This window comes from Scyliorhinus torazame, chromosome 4, assembly GCF_047496885.1.
Source record: "Scyliorhinus torazame isolate Kashiwa2021f chromosome 4, sScyTor2.1, whole genome shotgun sequence".
Classification (NCBI taxonomy): domain Eukaryota; kingdom Metazoa; phylum Chordata; class Chondrichthyes; order Carcharhiniformes; family Scyliorhinidae; genus Scyliorhinus; species Scyliorhinus torazame.
In genome coordinates, this window is record NC_092710.1 from 165,904,850 (window position 1) to 165,921,006 (window position 16,157).

Below are 16,157 nucleotides of genomic sequence, written 5' to 3' on the forward strand. Positions count from 1 at the left end.
TAGGTACTTGTCTGCCTGATTGTGTAGAAATAAAGATCCTGGGCACAATTTAACCACTGTGTTTTGCCCTGTACGGATCTGGTTAAATAGTGGGAAAGACCATGATCGAGCTTCATGTCAGGCACGAATCAGTTTGCCATCTAACCACCCCGTTCCTGATGAAGTGTTACAGATCTCACCCAAATATGGTGAGCATATCATACCCCCAATTTGCATTAATTTCAATCTCATTAGCGAGATTGAAGTTGAATGTGATGGCCTCCCCGAATTATCTGGGTCCCTAGCGAGAATTCATGTGGCCATTGTTTAGTACACCTTTTTAAAAACGTGAAGCTGGCGCAATGGCTGTTGGGGGAACGGAGGTGAGTAGCCATTTTCATTGTCAAGCATGCAGCTCAAGGACACTGGAGCTGCTACCCATGCTTGGGAGGAGACGGGACCCTTCAGGAGGGTTGGGCTTAGTCAGGGAGCTGAAGCGTCCAGAGTGGGGGGGTTTGAGGGACTATTCGTCTATGAGGCCTTCAGGCCACCTTTACATTTGTTGATACCCATAACCCCATAACAGGGGCAACTAGCTGCAGCTGCTGCTTGACTGTCCTACCAAAAACTTCCAGGACAGAGCAGTGTTCTCAGTTATATGCTGATGGTCACTTTAACTGTGACTGTGTCCAGCCGTAATAAGGAATTAGTATTGTTAGTTGAGAGAGCTGTAGGCCATGTCTGCAGCTTGTGGTTACAGATGCCTGGAGGCTGCTGTTGATGTTTCTTTCTTTTTCTGTAGCCGGAAAGAAGGACAATTTTTTTCTAAGATACCTGGGTCCTGGAATACAGGGCTCCAGGGGATACAAGAGAACCAGAAGGCAATCCGATGTGAAGCAAGAAGACGCTGCAGGACCTGATGCGTGACATTGTTCCAAATGAGCCACCTGATGACGCCATTGAAGAAATGCTTTCGCAGGTTGCTGTTGCTTTTGTTGCTGGTTTGATGAGTGCTGTATGTAACTGGCACGTCACCGCGGGTTAAACACGCTGGAAGTCAAGGATGTTCAACTGCAACCTGAGCGCCAGTGGAACATGTGGATGTCAGGATTTGGTTCCGGTGGGACTGGGCAGTGTGGGAGGGCCTGCACAGTTGTGACTCCTGGATGGGGAATGGCATTGATACAAGTCATACATTGATGGACAGATCATTTCTATGACAAAGTTCCAGACATGATAACGTATGCTCAGGCTTATCCTGTTTCTGTTGAGGAACCTACGAGGGGTGATACCTTGTGTTTGATTTTTTTTTTGTGTGAAAATGAGCTGATGCAACTTTGTACTGGTTTTAATATGGAACGTTGACATTTCCTTGTTGTTTAATGGTTAGTGTGATATGTGGAATGTTACATAGTTGCTTTTCAAATCTTTGTTACTGTTGACCATTTAATAAACAAAATATTCTCATGTGGTGCTGTAGGTTATGTTTGCTGCTTGCAGCTGCAAATGCCTGGCGGTTGCTGTGGTTTCCTTTTTTTTCTATAGCCTGGAGTAAGGAAAGGGAGGATGGGAAGATGACCTGCTGCCTGGGCTGGAGAAGGGGAAGGGGAGCTCTTTCTCTCTTCTGGCATACTCTGGGTCAGTGCACCTTTCCACCGCTGAGGAGTCTACTGCTGGGAGCTTAGCTACAAGAAGGGGAAAGAGAGGGGCAGATTGATCCAAATGAGTGGTATTTGCTGCTCATTGCTGCTTGCAGCTGCCGCGAGACTGTGCTTGTTTGCTGCCAGTTCTTTGTTTTTGTGACCTGGAGTAACGAACGTGTATAATCCTACAGGAAACCCATAGATCTGCACCCTCAGAGTCCCTGTGGCCTGAATGATAGACCCAGATGTGGGGGTGGGGCTAACCCCTTTTTCCTAGGACTGCTGGGACATAAATACCCAGCCTACGCATGGGATGGGTGTGGGAGACCCTTTGGGGAGTAGGTGTAAATAGTAAGGGGAATAAATCAAAACCTTTCTACAGTCATGGCTTCCAAGTGGTCACTTGCCTGAGGCTTTACAAAACGGGAGGATGGTAAGTTGACCTGCTGCCTGGGCTAGTGAAGGGAAAGGGTAACACTTTCGCTCTTCTGGCGTGCTCTGGGACAGTGTGATTGTCCACTGCTGGGAACTGCAAGGAGAGAAAGAGAGGCAGATTGATTTGAATGAGCAACTTGATGAAGGTGTTAAATAAATGCTTTTGTGGATTGCTGGTGATTTTATTGATAGTGTGGTAAGTGCAGTATGTCGATTAGCACATGTGGGGAGGCGGTGGTGTAGTGGTATTGTCACTGGACAAGTGGTAGTGCCATTGTCACTGGACCAAAAAAAACAGAAACCCAGGGTAATGCTTTGGGGACCCGGGTTAGAATCCTGCCACTGCAGATGGTGAAATTTGAATTCAATAAAAATCTGGAATTAAAAGTCCAATGATGACCATAAAACTATTGTCGATTGTTGTAAAAACCCATCTGGTTCACTAATGTTCTTTAGAGAAGGAAAGCTGCCATCCTTACCTGGTCTGGCCTGCATGTGACTCCAGATCCACAGCAATGTGGTTGACTCTTAAATGGCCCCTCAAGGGCAATTAGGGATGGGCAATAAATGCTGGCACAGCCTTTATTCAATGAACGGATCCAATGAATCTAATGAACGGATTTTTTAAAAAAAATGGAGGCTATTTACTGCATCTTGAACGCCAGTGAAACACGTGAATACAGAGCTTTGGTTTTGATGAAATTAGGCAATATGAGAAGAATTGTACAACAGAGGCCCATGGACATCGCATTTCTATCAAACTTTGAACCCTGAACACTTTGCCTGATCTCAAGTGTCAGCACCATAGAGGCAGCAGCCAACAATCAAGCACTCTGAGTTGGGCTTCAGCAGTGAGGATATGCTCACGACCAGGGGGTGTGTGTATATCAGGGGAGAGCACCTTAGCACGGTCTCCCTCATGTTCCCAGCAGGGGTCTGGGGTCTCGGGGCTCCTGTTATGGTTTGGGCGAGTGTGCAGAGCACGGGTTCTCCAGCACAGCTGGCTCACTGTATCGAACTGACAGAAGGAGTGGGGGCAGCTTGGTGGGTTTGAGGGTCCTGGGGTGGAAGCCCTAACTGATTGTCTGTCTATTTCCTTCTCCAATTCCTTAGGATACCAAAATACATGGTTATTATCGGTTTCCCTCGCTGATGGCAGCCCAGATGGCCAGATGCCAGAGAAGGCAGCAGCAGCAACGATGCAGGCTGGAGGCGCCATCCCATCCTGAAGACCCGGTCGTCCATCAGGGGGAGGAGAAACCCAGGTGTACAGGTCTGCTCGGCTTTCGAAGAGATGATGGACAGCATGTGCCACGGGAAACTCCGTCTCAACAAAGAGACAGTGCGGCACTTGTGCCATGTCTCACCGACTTGGCACCCCATTTAAGAGGACACCCGCTCCCGGTGGCCAAGAAGCTTACCGCCACCCTGCACATTTATGCAACTGGTTCATTCCAGGGCTCAAACATTTCACAAGCTACACCCCAAAAGTGCATCCGTGAGGTGATGGATCACCTGTATGCCCGGGCAGCAGACTTTATTAGCAAGATGCCCGGGCAACAATATTCTCTGCCATCACTGGGTTGCCCCAGGGGGTTGCCCCAGGTCCAGGGGATAATTAATGGCATCAAGGAGTGCCTTTCATTAACAGAAAGGGATTGCACTCTCTGGATGTTCAAATCATGCCCGGCCGTCACCTCTGGATCATGCTCGTGTATGCACGCTTCTCAGGGAGCGTGCATGACAGCTACATCCTGGGACACTGAGATCCCCAGCATCTTCGAGGACCACCCCAGGATGATGGGTTAGCTCTTGGGGGATAAGGGGTACCCGCTGACGTCCTGGTTGATGGCTCCACTGCGGAGGCCAGAGACATAGGCGGAGACTCGATATAAAGAGTCTCATGCTGCCATCCGTGCTGTCGTTGAACGGTGCATCGGACTGCTCAAAATACAGTTCTGATGCCTGGGCCGCTCTTATGGTGCACTGCAGTACACCACTCAAAGAGGGTTTCCCACAACATGGCTCAGCAGCATGGGCAGCACTGTGGCTTCACAGCACCAGGGTCCCAGGTTTGATTCCCTGCTGGGTCACTGTCTGCACGTGTGCATGGGTTTCCTTCCACAGTCCAAAGACGTGCAGGTTAGGTGGATTGGCCACACTAAATTACCCTTAGAGTCCAAAAAGAGCTTAAGTGGGTCGGTGCAGACTCGATGGGCCGAATGGTCTCCTTCTGCACTGTATGTTCTATGTTAACATGCTGGAGCAGGAGGAGGAGAGGACACATGCAACCTCGTCTGAGAAGGTGGAGGAGAAGCCGGACCAGGATGGGTTGGTGGACGGGTCCAGGGAGGAGCCGCAGGAGAAGCACCCCACTATTCCTCCCTCCCGGAGTCTGTGTAACATCACCCAGGATAATGAGTCTTGGGACAGCATTGTCAGCCGGTGAATATACAAGGCAGGACAGGGCAACGCTCTGCAGAGCCCCAACAATGTCCACCTGTTTCTGGGACACATCCCTCAGTGACTGGAACGTGATGTTGAGGCCCTCAGCCATTGTTGTCACAGACCGGGCCATCCATGCCTTGGACATCACCACTCAAGTTGCAGACGTTGTGCTTTCCACTGCGATCGCCACCTTCGCAGTATTGGTCTCAATACCACGTATTGTTGGCATCATGCGCCCGGTAGCCTTTGGGGCTCCTCTAATCGGATATGCACTTGCTGGGATGTCATTAACAACCCCTCCTGAATATCACGGGCATGTCCGAGCATCTGCATCAGCTCTGGGATAAGCTTGTCCATAGGCTCTGCATCTGACTCAGCCCAGTCCTGGGATCCAGCGACGTCCGACTGCTGACTCCCTTGGGCATTCCTGCCTCCACTTGATGTGCATCAGCAACTGTGTGATGCTCATCAGATTGTGTCCCAGAAGCCTATCCACTAATGACGCCCGGCCTCATCAGATGCAGATCCTGCGAGAGAATGGTCATGTGGTCAGTGAGAGGGAAGGATCATTTTGACTGACATGAAGTCACTTGAGACCGGTCATCTGGGTGAAGGTGCAATGGATGCTCACCTCTCGGCACAGGATAACTTGGTTGTCGGTGACTGTTCTCTCCTTGGTCAACCCGACGATCTCCAGGGCCCGTTCCACATAGGGGTGAGGACACAAATCTCTGGTATTCCACCCCCCCCCCCCCATCTTGGCCATTTTCTGCTTATTATGGACTATCTTCTCTTGCAGGGACAAAGGGACGGCTTTGTGAGCTGCATGCTTGACGGATCGGGGGGTCTATAGCATGTGTGGACACCGCAACTAGACATGAAGGGGTTGTGCTGGTGGGTACCAGGATGTGCTGAGCAGCAAGCACGAAGGTCAGATGTGGGGAGGGTGCGAGGTGTCAGCTAGTGATTTGTAGTGGGGGGTTTGGGAATTTGAGGAGTGGCGGAACTTATACAAGGAGAGAGGTGGTAACTTACCCTTGCAGCTCGGTGGAGGTCGTTGGTCTTCTTCCTACATTGTACGGAGGTCCTCCTCATCATGCTGTCCCGCACTGTCTGCCACTGCCTCCCAGGTGTTAGTGTTGACCCTGCTGCTGGCCCCCCAACCCCCTTGGGGGAACAGAATATCCCAGCTCGCATCCACAGGATTGAGGGGTTGTCATCACCAAAGCGAAGAGCAGTTCTGCATACTGCCATACTTGTGTGTTGACTGGAGTGAGTGGTGAGGGAGAGCTTAGAAGCAGCTCTCCCCTGTTAGCGGCGAGGCACTGAGGCTCGAGTCTAGCGATCAGACGGCAAGCCAGTCAGTAACGTCGAGAGGCTCGTGGGGGTTTATTCCCGGCACTAAGTGCCTTTAAATATGGATTGGGAGCTCACTAACATGGCCGTCGAGAAACACCCTGCCACTCACGCCCAAAATGACGCTTAGAAATGTTCCCGTTGACTTCCGGCTGCTAGGTCGTGCGTTCACAGCAGCTCCCGCCGAGGTCGGTATTTCGGGCCACTGAACGGGACGGCAGCGGCATTTGGAGGCTGAGACCGGTGTGGGAACGGGTGCGGGAGAGGTTCCCCCAGGGGCTGCATGGAGAGAACGAGGAGTGAGACCAGAAGACGTGCAAACATGGGGAAGAAGGTAGAGAAGGTCCGGGAAGATAAAATGGCAGCCGGAGAAGATCGGGATGTGTGGGCCCAGTGGGCCAAAGAACAACAAGAATTCTTAAAAAGCTGCTTTATGGGGCTTAAAACGGAGATGTTGGCCTCCATGGAGCAAATTGTGGTGGACCAGAAGGCGCAGGAGAAGGAGATCAAAGAGGTGAGGAGGAAGGTGGCGGAGAATGAGGACGAGATCCTGGGCCTGGCGGTGAAGGAGAAGGCGCACGAGGCGCTTCATAAGAGATGGCAAGAGAGGCTAGATGACCTTGAGTACAGGTCTCGGAGCCATAATCTGTGGATCCTGGGCCTTCCCGAAGGAGCGGAGAGGGCGGACGCGAACACGTACGTGACCACGATGTTGGGGACTCTGATGGGCGCGGGGACCTTCCGGCGGCCCTTGGAGCTGGATGGGGCGCACAGGGTCCTCGCCAGAAAGCCGAGGGTGAACGAGCCACCCAGGGCGATGGTGATACTGTTTCATCATTTGACAGACCGGGAGTGAGTCCTGCGGTGGGCGAAGAAAGAGCGGAGCAGTAAATGGGAGAACGGCGAGATCCGCATCTACCAGGTCTTGGGAGCTGAGTTGGCGAGGAGGCGTGCCGGGTTCAACCAGCTTAAGGCGGTCCTCCACAGCAAAGGGGTGAAGTTTGGGCTCCTTCATCCGGCGAGACTCTGGGTAACATACCAGATCAGGCACCATTACTTTGATACGCTGGATGAGGTCGTTCATCAGGCACGAGAAGCTGGACCTGAACTAAAGGACAGTTGTATGGGGGTGAAATGTGCGGGTTGGGGTGGACCGGGGGTAAGATGGCGGGTAAAGCATAAGATTATTTGCTTGTCTGCTCCAGTTTGGTCGGTGTTTTGTTGTTTGTTTTGTTTTTCAGGGGTTTGGTTTTAGGGGGCGGGAAACGCCCGGGTCGGGTTATCCGGCGCACGGGAAGGTCCCAGTTGGCGCTTGCTCCTGTTCCCTGTGGGGGAGAGGGGGGGGGGGGGGGGGGGGGGGGTGTTGGGTGACCCGAAGGAGGCAACATGTTTAGGGTCGGCATATAGGGGCGCGAGTGGCCGGGGTCAGCATGTGTGAGCTGACTCACGGAAGTATAGTGGGGGGAAATCAGAGCTAAGTGGATGCTTGGCAGGGTGGGGGTTGGGGGTGCTGCTGTGCTGACTGAAGAGAAGCCAGGTGAGGGGAATGGATGGAGAGTCAGGCTGGGGGGCTGCCGAGGGGAGAGCTGGAATCGGGAGGCAGGGGTAATTGGCTGGCCGAAAAAGAGAGAAAAGAGGCCGGCGGCGGCCAGGGCCCTGTGGGAGTTCATGGGCCAGATTGGGGGTGTGGACCCGTGGAGGTTTGCGCGGCCACGGGCGAAGGAGTTCTCCTTTTTCTCCCACGTCCATAAAGTCTATTCGCGGATAGACTTCTTTCTGTTGAGTAGGGCGCTGATCCTGAGGGTGGAGGGGGTTGAATATCGGTCATTGCGGTCTCAGACCATGCCCCGCACTGGGTGGACCTGCGGCTGAGGGCGGAGCAGGGTCAGAGCCCTCTCTGGAGACTGGATGTAAGGCTGCTGCCGGATGAGGAGATGTGTGGGCGGATAGGGAGGAGCATTGAGAACTGTATGGGAACGAATGACACGGGGAGGTAACGGTGGCAGTGGTGTGGGAGGCTTTGAAGGTGGTCATTAGGGGAGAGTTAATCTCATCAGGTCCCACAGAGAGAAGGAGGGGGCGGAGAGGGAGAGGCTGGTGGGAGAGATACACCGGGTAGACAGGGGATACGCGGAGGCCCCAGAGGGGGGGCTGCTGAACGAACGCCGGAAACTTCAGGCAGAGTTTGACTTGCTGACCACGGGGAAGGCGGAGGCGCAGCTAAGGAAAGTGAAAGGGGCAGTCTACGAGTATGGGGAGAGGGCGAGTAGGATGCTGGCGCACCAGCTGCGCAGGAGGGAGGCGGCCAGAGAGATTGGGGGAGTGCGGGATAAGGAGGGCAACATGGTGCTGAGCCCAGAGAGGGTCAATGAAGTCTTCAGGGAGTTCTACGGGATGTTATACGAGTCGGAACCCCCTGGGGAGGGGGAAGGGATGAGGCAGTTTATGGACCGGTTGAGGTTCCCGAGGGTGGAAGTGGAGCGGGTGGAGGGATTGGGGGCCCCAATTGAGTTGGAGGAGGTAGTCAGGGGGCTGGCAAGCATGCAGTCGGGCAAGGCCCCGGGTCCGGACGACTTCCCTGTAGAATTTTATAAGAAGTTCTCGGAGCTACTGAGCCCGCTCCTGCTAAGAACCTTCAATGAGGCAAAGGAGAGAGGGACCCTCCCTCCAACAATGTCACAGGCATTGATTTCGCTTATCTTGAAGAAGAAGAAGGACCCGCTTCAGTGACTGGTCCTGAATGTTGACGCCTAAGTGTTGGCAAAAATTCTGGCCACCAGAATGGAAGACTGTGTCTCGGGAGTGATTGGGGAGGACCAGACAGGTTTTGTGAAGGTCAGGCAACTGAACACGAATGTGAGGAGTCTCCTGAATATTATCATGATGCCCTCGGAGGAGGGGGGGGCGGGGGGATGCGGAAGTGGTGGCTGCAATGGACGCGGAGAAGGCCTTTGACAGGGTGGAGTGGGAGTATTTGTGAGAGGCGTTAGACAGGTTTGGATTCGGGGAGGGATTCATAGGGTGGGTCGAGCTGCTGTATCAGGCCCCTGTAGCGAGCATGTCCATGAACCGGCTAAGGTCGGAGTATTTCAGGCTGCACCGGGGGACGAGGCAGGGGTGTCCCCTGACCCCGCTGCTGTTTGCCCTAGCAATTGAGCCGTTGGCCACTGCGCTCAGGACTTCAAGGGATTGGAGGGGGCTGGTGCGTGGGGGGGGGGGGGGGGGGGGGGGGGGGTGGAGGAACACCGTGTCTCCCTCTACGCGGATGACCTGTTGTTGTACATTTCGGACCCGCTAGAGGGGATGGGGGAGGTCATGCAGATCCTAAGGGACTTTGGGAGCTTTGCGGGGTGTAAATTGAACGTGGGGAAGAGTGAGCTGTTCGTGGTCCACGCTAGGGCCAGGAGGAGAGACTGAGGGAGCTCCAGCTCAAGATAGTAGAGAGGAGCTTTCAGTACTTGGGGATACAAGTGGCCAGGAACTGGGATGCCCTGCACAGGCTCAACTTAACCCGGCTAGTGGAGCAGATGGAGGGAGAGTTTAAAAGGTGGGATATGCTCCCGCTTTCCCTGGCGGGGCAGGTGCAGACTGTGAAGATGACGGTTCTCCCTAGGTTCCTCTTTGTCTTTCAGTGCCTCCCCATTTTCGTCCCCAAGTCCTTTTTTAAGTGGGTGAATAGGATTGTTACGGGACTTGTGTGGGCGAATAAAACCCCGCGAGTTAAAAGGGCATTCTTGGAGCATAGCCAGGTAGGATGGATGGGGGGTTCAAAGGCTGGTATAGGGCAAGTATTAGGAGGATGGGGGACCTGTTTATTGACGGGACTTTCCCTAGCATGCAGGCGCTGGAGGAGAAGTTCGGCCTGCCCCCGGGGAATGCGTTCAGGTACCTTCAGGTTCGGGACTCTCTTAGAAAACAAGTGGGGACATTTCCGCTGCTGCCCCCGCGTAGGATCCAGGACAGGGTGGTGTCTGGCACCTGGGTAGGGGAGGGGAAGGTGTCGGACATATATCAGGAGCTGCAGGAGGTGGAGGAAGCCTCAGTGGAGGAGTTGAAGGGCAAGTGGGAGGAGGAGCTGGATGAGGAGCTGGATGACAGCCTGTGGGCAGATGCCCTGGGTAGGGTGAACTCCTCCTCATCATATGTGCCAGGCTCAGCTTAATTCAGTTTAAGGTGGTGCATCGGGCGCACATAACGATGGCAAGAATGAGTAAGTTTTTTGGGGTGAAGGACAGGTGCCCGAGATGTGCAAGGAGTCCGGCGAACCATGCCCATATGTTTTGGGCATGCCCGGCGCTTAAAGAATTCAGGCAGGGCTTTGCAAGGGTGATGTCCAGGATTTTGGACACTCGGGTGAAGGCGAGTCCAACAGTAGCGATATTTGGGACGTCGGAGGATCTGGGAGTGCAGGAAGCGAAAGAGACCGAGGTACTGGCCTTTGCCTCCCTGGTAGCCCGGATCTTGTTAATGTGGAGGGACTTATTTTGTGACAGCTATATTCTGAAGTAACATGGACCAGGGGAGAAAAGTCCGAGAGAAATTGATATTATTTGATTAAATATCTTCAAAAAGATTAATTTAAAGGGGTAAGTCATGGCAGGAGAGCTCAAAGCCATGGTGTGCTCCTCCTGCTCTATTTGGGAATCAGGGAACTTTTCCATTGCCTGGTCAGCATGTGCTCCAATCGCAGCTTGGAAGTCCGGGTTTCCGAACTGGAGTGGCGGCTGGGGACACAATGGAGCATCCACCAGGTGAGGGGTATCAAGGATAGCATGGTCAGAGGTGGTCACATCTTAGGCAAAGAATGTGTGACCGCCAGACAAAGCAAGAGAACCAGGCATGCAGTTCATGAATCGCCTATGGCCATTCCCCTGAAAAACAGATGTAACGCTTTCAATACTGTTGGGGAGAATGGCCTCTCGATTAAATTTAATGCATCACAGTTGGCTCTGCTGCATGGCAGAGGAGTAAGTGCGGGAATGCAACAGTTGTAGGGGATTCAGTTGTAAGGGGAGTAGACAGGCGTTTCTGTGGCCGTAAATAAAACTCCAGGATGGTATGTTGCCTCCCTGGTGCTAGAGTCACGGATTCCTCAAGAGTGACTGCAGGACATTCTGGAGGGGACGGGTGAACAGCCAGTGGTCACGGTACACATTGGTTCAAAAGACATCGGTAAAAGAAGGGATGAGGTCCTGAAAGCAGGATATAGGAGTTAGGAAGTTGAAAAGTAGGACCTCAAATGGTAGTGATCTCAGAATTACAACAAGTGCCTCTTCCTAGTCAGTGTAGAAATAGAAGGATATATCAGCTGAAGAGATGGTGCGACAGGGAGGGTTTCAGATTCCTGGGGTATTGGGATCAGTTCTGGGGGAGGTGGGACCTGTACAAACTGGACAGGATGCACGTGGGCTGGACGAGGATTGATGTCCCAGGGGGAGTATTTGCTCGGGTGATTGAGGAGGGTTTAAACTAAAATGGCAGGGGGAGGGAACTTTATGCAAGGAATCAGAGCAGGGTGGGGCAGGGGGGGAGAAACAAGGATAAGAACAAAAGACAGAATGGGGATTAAAAAAGTGATAGGCAAAGAAAGCAAGCGCCAGAATCAAATAGGGCCAACACAGGGTTTAGTGAGAGGGAGGAACTGAAGGAAATTAGTATTAGTACGGAAATGGTGTTGGGGAAATTGATGGAATCGAAGGCAAAAATCTGCAGGTTCTGATAATCTACATCCCAGAGCACTTAAGGAAATGACCACAGAAATAGTGGATGCATTGGTGGTCATCTTCCAAGATTCTATCGACTCTGGAACATGTTTCTATGTATTGCATGGTAGCTAATGTAACCTCACTATTTAAAAGGGGCTAGCGTGAAAACAGGGAATTATAAACCAGCCAGCCTGACTTTGGTAATGGAGAAAATGCTCGCGTCCATTATGAAAGATATAACAGAGCACTTGGAAAAAAATGGCAGGATCTGACAGCATCAACATAGATTTACGAAAGGGAAATCATGATTGACAAATCTACTGGAATTCTTCGAGTATGTAACTATGAGAACTGATAAGAGGGAGGGAGCCAGTGGATGTGGTTTCTTTGGACTTTCAGAAGGCTTTCGACAAGGTCCCACATAAAAAATTAGCACGTAAAATTAAAGTACGTTGGAATTTCGATAATGTATTGAGATTAATAGAAAATTGGGTGGCAGACAGGAAACAAAGAGTAGGTTAAACGGGTCTTTTCCAAACAGCAGGCAGTGACTAGTGGGGTACCGCAGAGATCAGTGCTAGGACTCCAGCTATTCATAATGTATTTGATGTTTTAGATGAGGGAACTAAATGCAATATCTCCTAATTTGCAGATGACACAAAGCTGGGTGGGTGGGTGAGTTGTGTGGGAAGATGCAGAGATCTGTGTGTGATTTGGACAAGTTGAGTTATTGGGAAAATGCATGGCAGATGCAGTATAATATGGATAAATGTGAGGTTATCCGTTTTGGTAGCAAAAACGGAGGCAGATTATTATCTGAATGTCTATAGATTGAGAGAGGCGAATGTGCAACAAGACTTGGTGTCCTCATGCACCAGTCGCCGAAAATAAGCACGCAAGTGCAGCAGGTGGTAAAGAAGGCAATTGGTATGTTGACCTTCATAGTGAGAGGATTTGAATCCAGGAACAAAAAAAGTCTTGCTTCAGTCACAGAGGGCCTTGGTGCGGTGGCATAGTGGTTAGCGCCTCACAGCGCCAGAGACACGGGTTCAATTCCAGCCTTCTGGTGACTGTCTGTGTGGAGTTTGCACATCCTCCCAGTGTCTGCGTGGGTTTCCTCTGGGTGCTGCCGTTCAGAAGTTCATAATATAGAGGTGCAGACTTGAAAGGCTGAATAGCCTCTTTCCGCACTGTAAATCCTATGATTCTATGTCCACACCTGGAATATTGTATGCAGTTTTGGGCTCCTTATCTAAGAGGGGATGTTTTTACTATAGAGGGAGTCCAAAGAAGGTTTACCAGACTGATTCCTGGGATGGTGGGACTGAATTGTGATGAGAGATTGAGTCAATTAGGATTATATTTGCTGGAGTTTAGAAGAATGGGGGGGGGGGGGGGAATGTCATAGAAACCTTAAAATTCTAACAGGACAGGATATTCCCAGGGGTAAGGTTTCCCGAACCAGAGGTCACAGTCTGAGGATACGGGGTACACCAATTAGGACTGAGATTAGGAGAAATTCCTTTACCTAGAGAGCAGTGAGCCTGTGGTATTGGCTACCACAGAAAGTAGCTAAGGCCAAAGCATTGTATGTTTTCAAGAAGGAGTTAGATATAGCTCTTGGGGCTAAAAGGATCAAAGGATATTTGGGGGGGGGGGGGGGGGGGGAAAGAGCTGGAACAGGTTACTGAGTTAGATGATCATAATAAATAGTGGACAGGCTCAAAGGGCCAAATAGCCTACTCCTGTTCCTATTTTATACATTTTTATGTCATCTTGGAGCTAACCTGATTGGAGATTAATGTACAAATGATATGCTGGGAAATTCTTCTGACACTCTACCGAAGGTGCAGACTTGTTTGTCCTTTTGCTTCATATCCATTTTTCAATTCTAGAGAAAGGAACTTGATGAAGGGACGAGGCTTTTGACAGAAGTCTTCTAAGACTGACAGAAGTCTTCTAAGACTTAAGATCAGATGGCAAAACAGAGTAGAGAAAGAAGCGAGCCAGGCAAGACTGCAATCATTAATTTTACAGCTGATCAGAAAGCAGTAGCTTACCCGGTGAGACTACCTTTCTAAAATGAATGAAGACAGCACGGTAGTACAAGTGGCTAGCACTGTGGCTTCACAGTGCCAGGGTCCCAGGTTCGATTCCCCGCTGGGTAACTGTGCAGAGTCTGCACTTTCTCCCCATGTCTGCTTGGGTTTCCTCTGGGTGCTCAGATTTCCTCCCACAGTCCAAAGACGCGCAGGTTAGGTGGATTGGCCATGATAAATTGCCCTTAGTGACCAAAAGGTTAGGAGGGGTTATTGGGTTACAGGGATAGGGTGGAAGTGAGGGCTTAGGTGCGTCGGTGCAGACTCGATGGGCCGAATGGCCTCCTTCTGCACTGTATATTCTATGTAAAGACACGTCCATGATTATTAGTAACTTACATCTGAAAAGTGGAATGCTAAAAACATGCTAGAAAGATCTCATTGGTCAACATACTTTGCCATCATAGAAGAGATTTGATTTACATCAAAAGTCCAACACATCCTACAGGTACATCAAAAAAATTATATAATTGTTGCTCTACAAACCCCTGTTGATACCATGTGCAATGTTGCTATAAATGCTTCAGAGCTGAATTACTGCATGCAGGGTCAATGGGAAATATTTATTTCAATTTTACATGTTGTATATGTATTGTTCTATTAACTATTCCAATTAGAGATTTTAGCTGTTATAAAGTTATACGTTGTGACACAAAGGAAACAGCACTGTAGCAATCTGTGCTCTTCGATTATTTGTTCTATCAATTATTTCATTTAGATAGATATTTTGTCTATTAAAAAGTTGCACGTTATGTGCAACAGAAAAGAAACAGCACTCTAGCAATCAGTACTCAAGATTATATATATATATTTTTAAAGAGGTCACACCAATCTGCAACCTATTTTTCCTCGAGACGTTGAGCTCTGCTTACCACCACAATTGCATTGAGACACACATAAATGAATATTTTTTTAGAATTTGAATTCCAGACAATACTCTTTCACATAACAAAATGCAATACCTGTAGCATTAATAGTTTGCTCAGTCGTGTTGCCTGTACATATTTAACAAGATTCCCTCTCCCTGGAGGCATTTTTCTCCTTTGTTGCATCGCCTCATGCCATGCACTATCTCCGGCTGGATGAGGGTACTGCTCCTGGGACCATGCCAGCCAGTCTAAAATCAGCAGCCAAGAGGTACACAAGAGCAGCTGAGAGAAACTCATCCTCCAATCCTCCCGGAGAGAAAGCACCTGGCCACCTCTTAGTATTTTGCCATGATGACCAAAATCAAGAACTGTGCACTGAAATAGACTCCAAGACCACCACTTCAGACACTACCTTCAGAAAGCCGCAATGCCCATTACCTCCCAATGGTGACATTCTTTTCATATCAAACTGAAAATGATTCATTGTATACATTACCTATATAGTGAACAACACATGTCTGCCCCTTCTTTGGAAATGTCCTGCCTGAAAAGAAAGACATTAAATTAATGCATTTGATGTTTACGAGTATGCATGCCACCATTCTTTGTAATAGATTGGCCAACTAGATGTTATAATGGTTTTAGGAGGACTGCACAAAACCACGCTAACTTTCGAGAAAATGGTGTCAAATTAGTTGCCCAAATGTTGGAATGCCTTTTACATTAGATCTTCGATGTTACATTTTGAGTAATTCACAATGAGCGCTTAGCTTCAGGCTTTAAGCCTTTGAGGTTTTGATTTCTGCTGCCGGAACTAAAGTTCAAATGCCTTTTTCAGGCACAGGCTTTGTAGAATCAGGAAAATATGAACACGCCTAATCATTTCCCTTCAGCACGGATACTTATAGAAGCAACAATACGACTAATAAAAATCCAGACGGAGTGAAATCGTACGGTCGTTATCTCTCCATTATAGTACAGTACTAGCCTTTACGCAGCTGTCAGCAAATGCCATTTAAAAATCCACACACACTGCATTGCTACCAAATTTGTCTAGACTACTAAGACAAGGCTGCTTGCTACAATGCAAAACCTAGTCAAAGCACAATAAATGTGCTTTGGGATTGTAGAATTACCGTCTCCTGGAGATATTGTCTCGATTTCAACACCCATTCTTAAACAATTATAATTTCAACTATATATATTATATTTCGCCAAGGAAATTGCCACGATCCCCAGTGCAGTCTGCAGCAGCGTCTCCTCTACCCGCACACCCAGCGTCGCTGCAACCCACGCAAGAGCCGACCCCAGCCTGTCAATGAGCGCGTGACGTCCAAAACGCCCGTCAATCATTCGGAGCGCCGCCCTTCCCCAGACGTAATTGGAATGTTGGGGTTTGCTGAACGCCAATCAATAGCGAGGGAAAAGGAGTCTATCTCCTCCCCTCCATCTCGCAAGTTGCGATACCTCTGTTGCCTGAAGCTGAGGGTTCGGTTGGCTCTGCAGTAGCAGCCTAGCGGCACTTCACTGAGTGCGTGCGGAGAGCGAGAGAGAGCAGAGATTTATAAATTATTATAAATTTATGCTGTCATAATATACACCAGTATATCATGGTGCAGACAC

The 16,157-nt window shown here is 50.0% G+C and overlaps 1 protein-coding gene across 1 annotated transcript in view; it reads right to left on the reverse strand.

Annotated features, from left to right (window-relative positions):
* fkbp1b (FKBP prolyl isomerase 1B) overlaps positions 1-15,848 on the reverse strand; it is a 60,956-nt gene extending 45,108 nt beyond the window's left edge. Inside the window, exons 1-2 of the mRNA XM_072498855.1 lie at positions 15,671-15,848; positions 15,031-15,078 (exon numbers count right to left, since the gene is read on the reverse strand). Coding sequence (XP_072354956.1) covers positions 15,031-15,078; positions 15,671-15,707 — 85 coding nt within the window. The 5' untranslated portion in view covers positions 15,708-15,848. The remainder of the gene's footprint in view (positions 1-15,030; positions 15,079-15,670) is intronic.
* Positions 15,849-16,157: the final 309 nt, after the last annotated feature.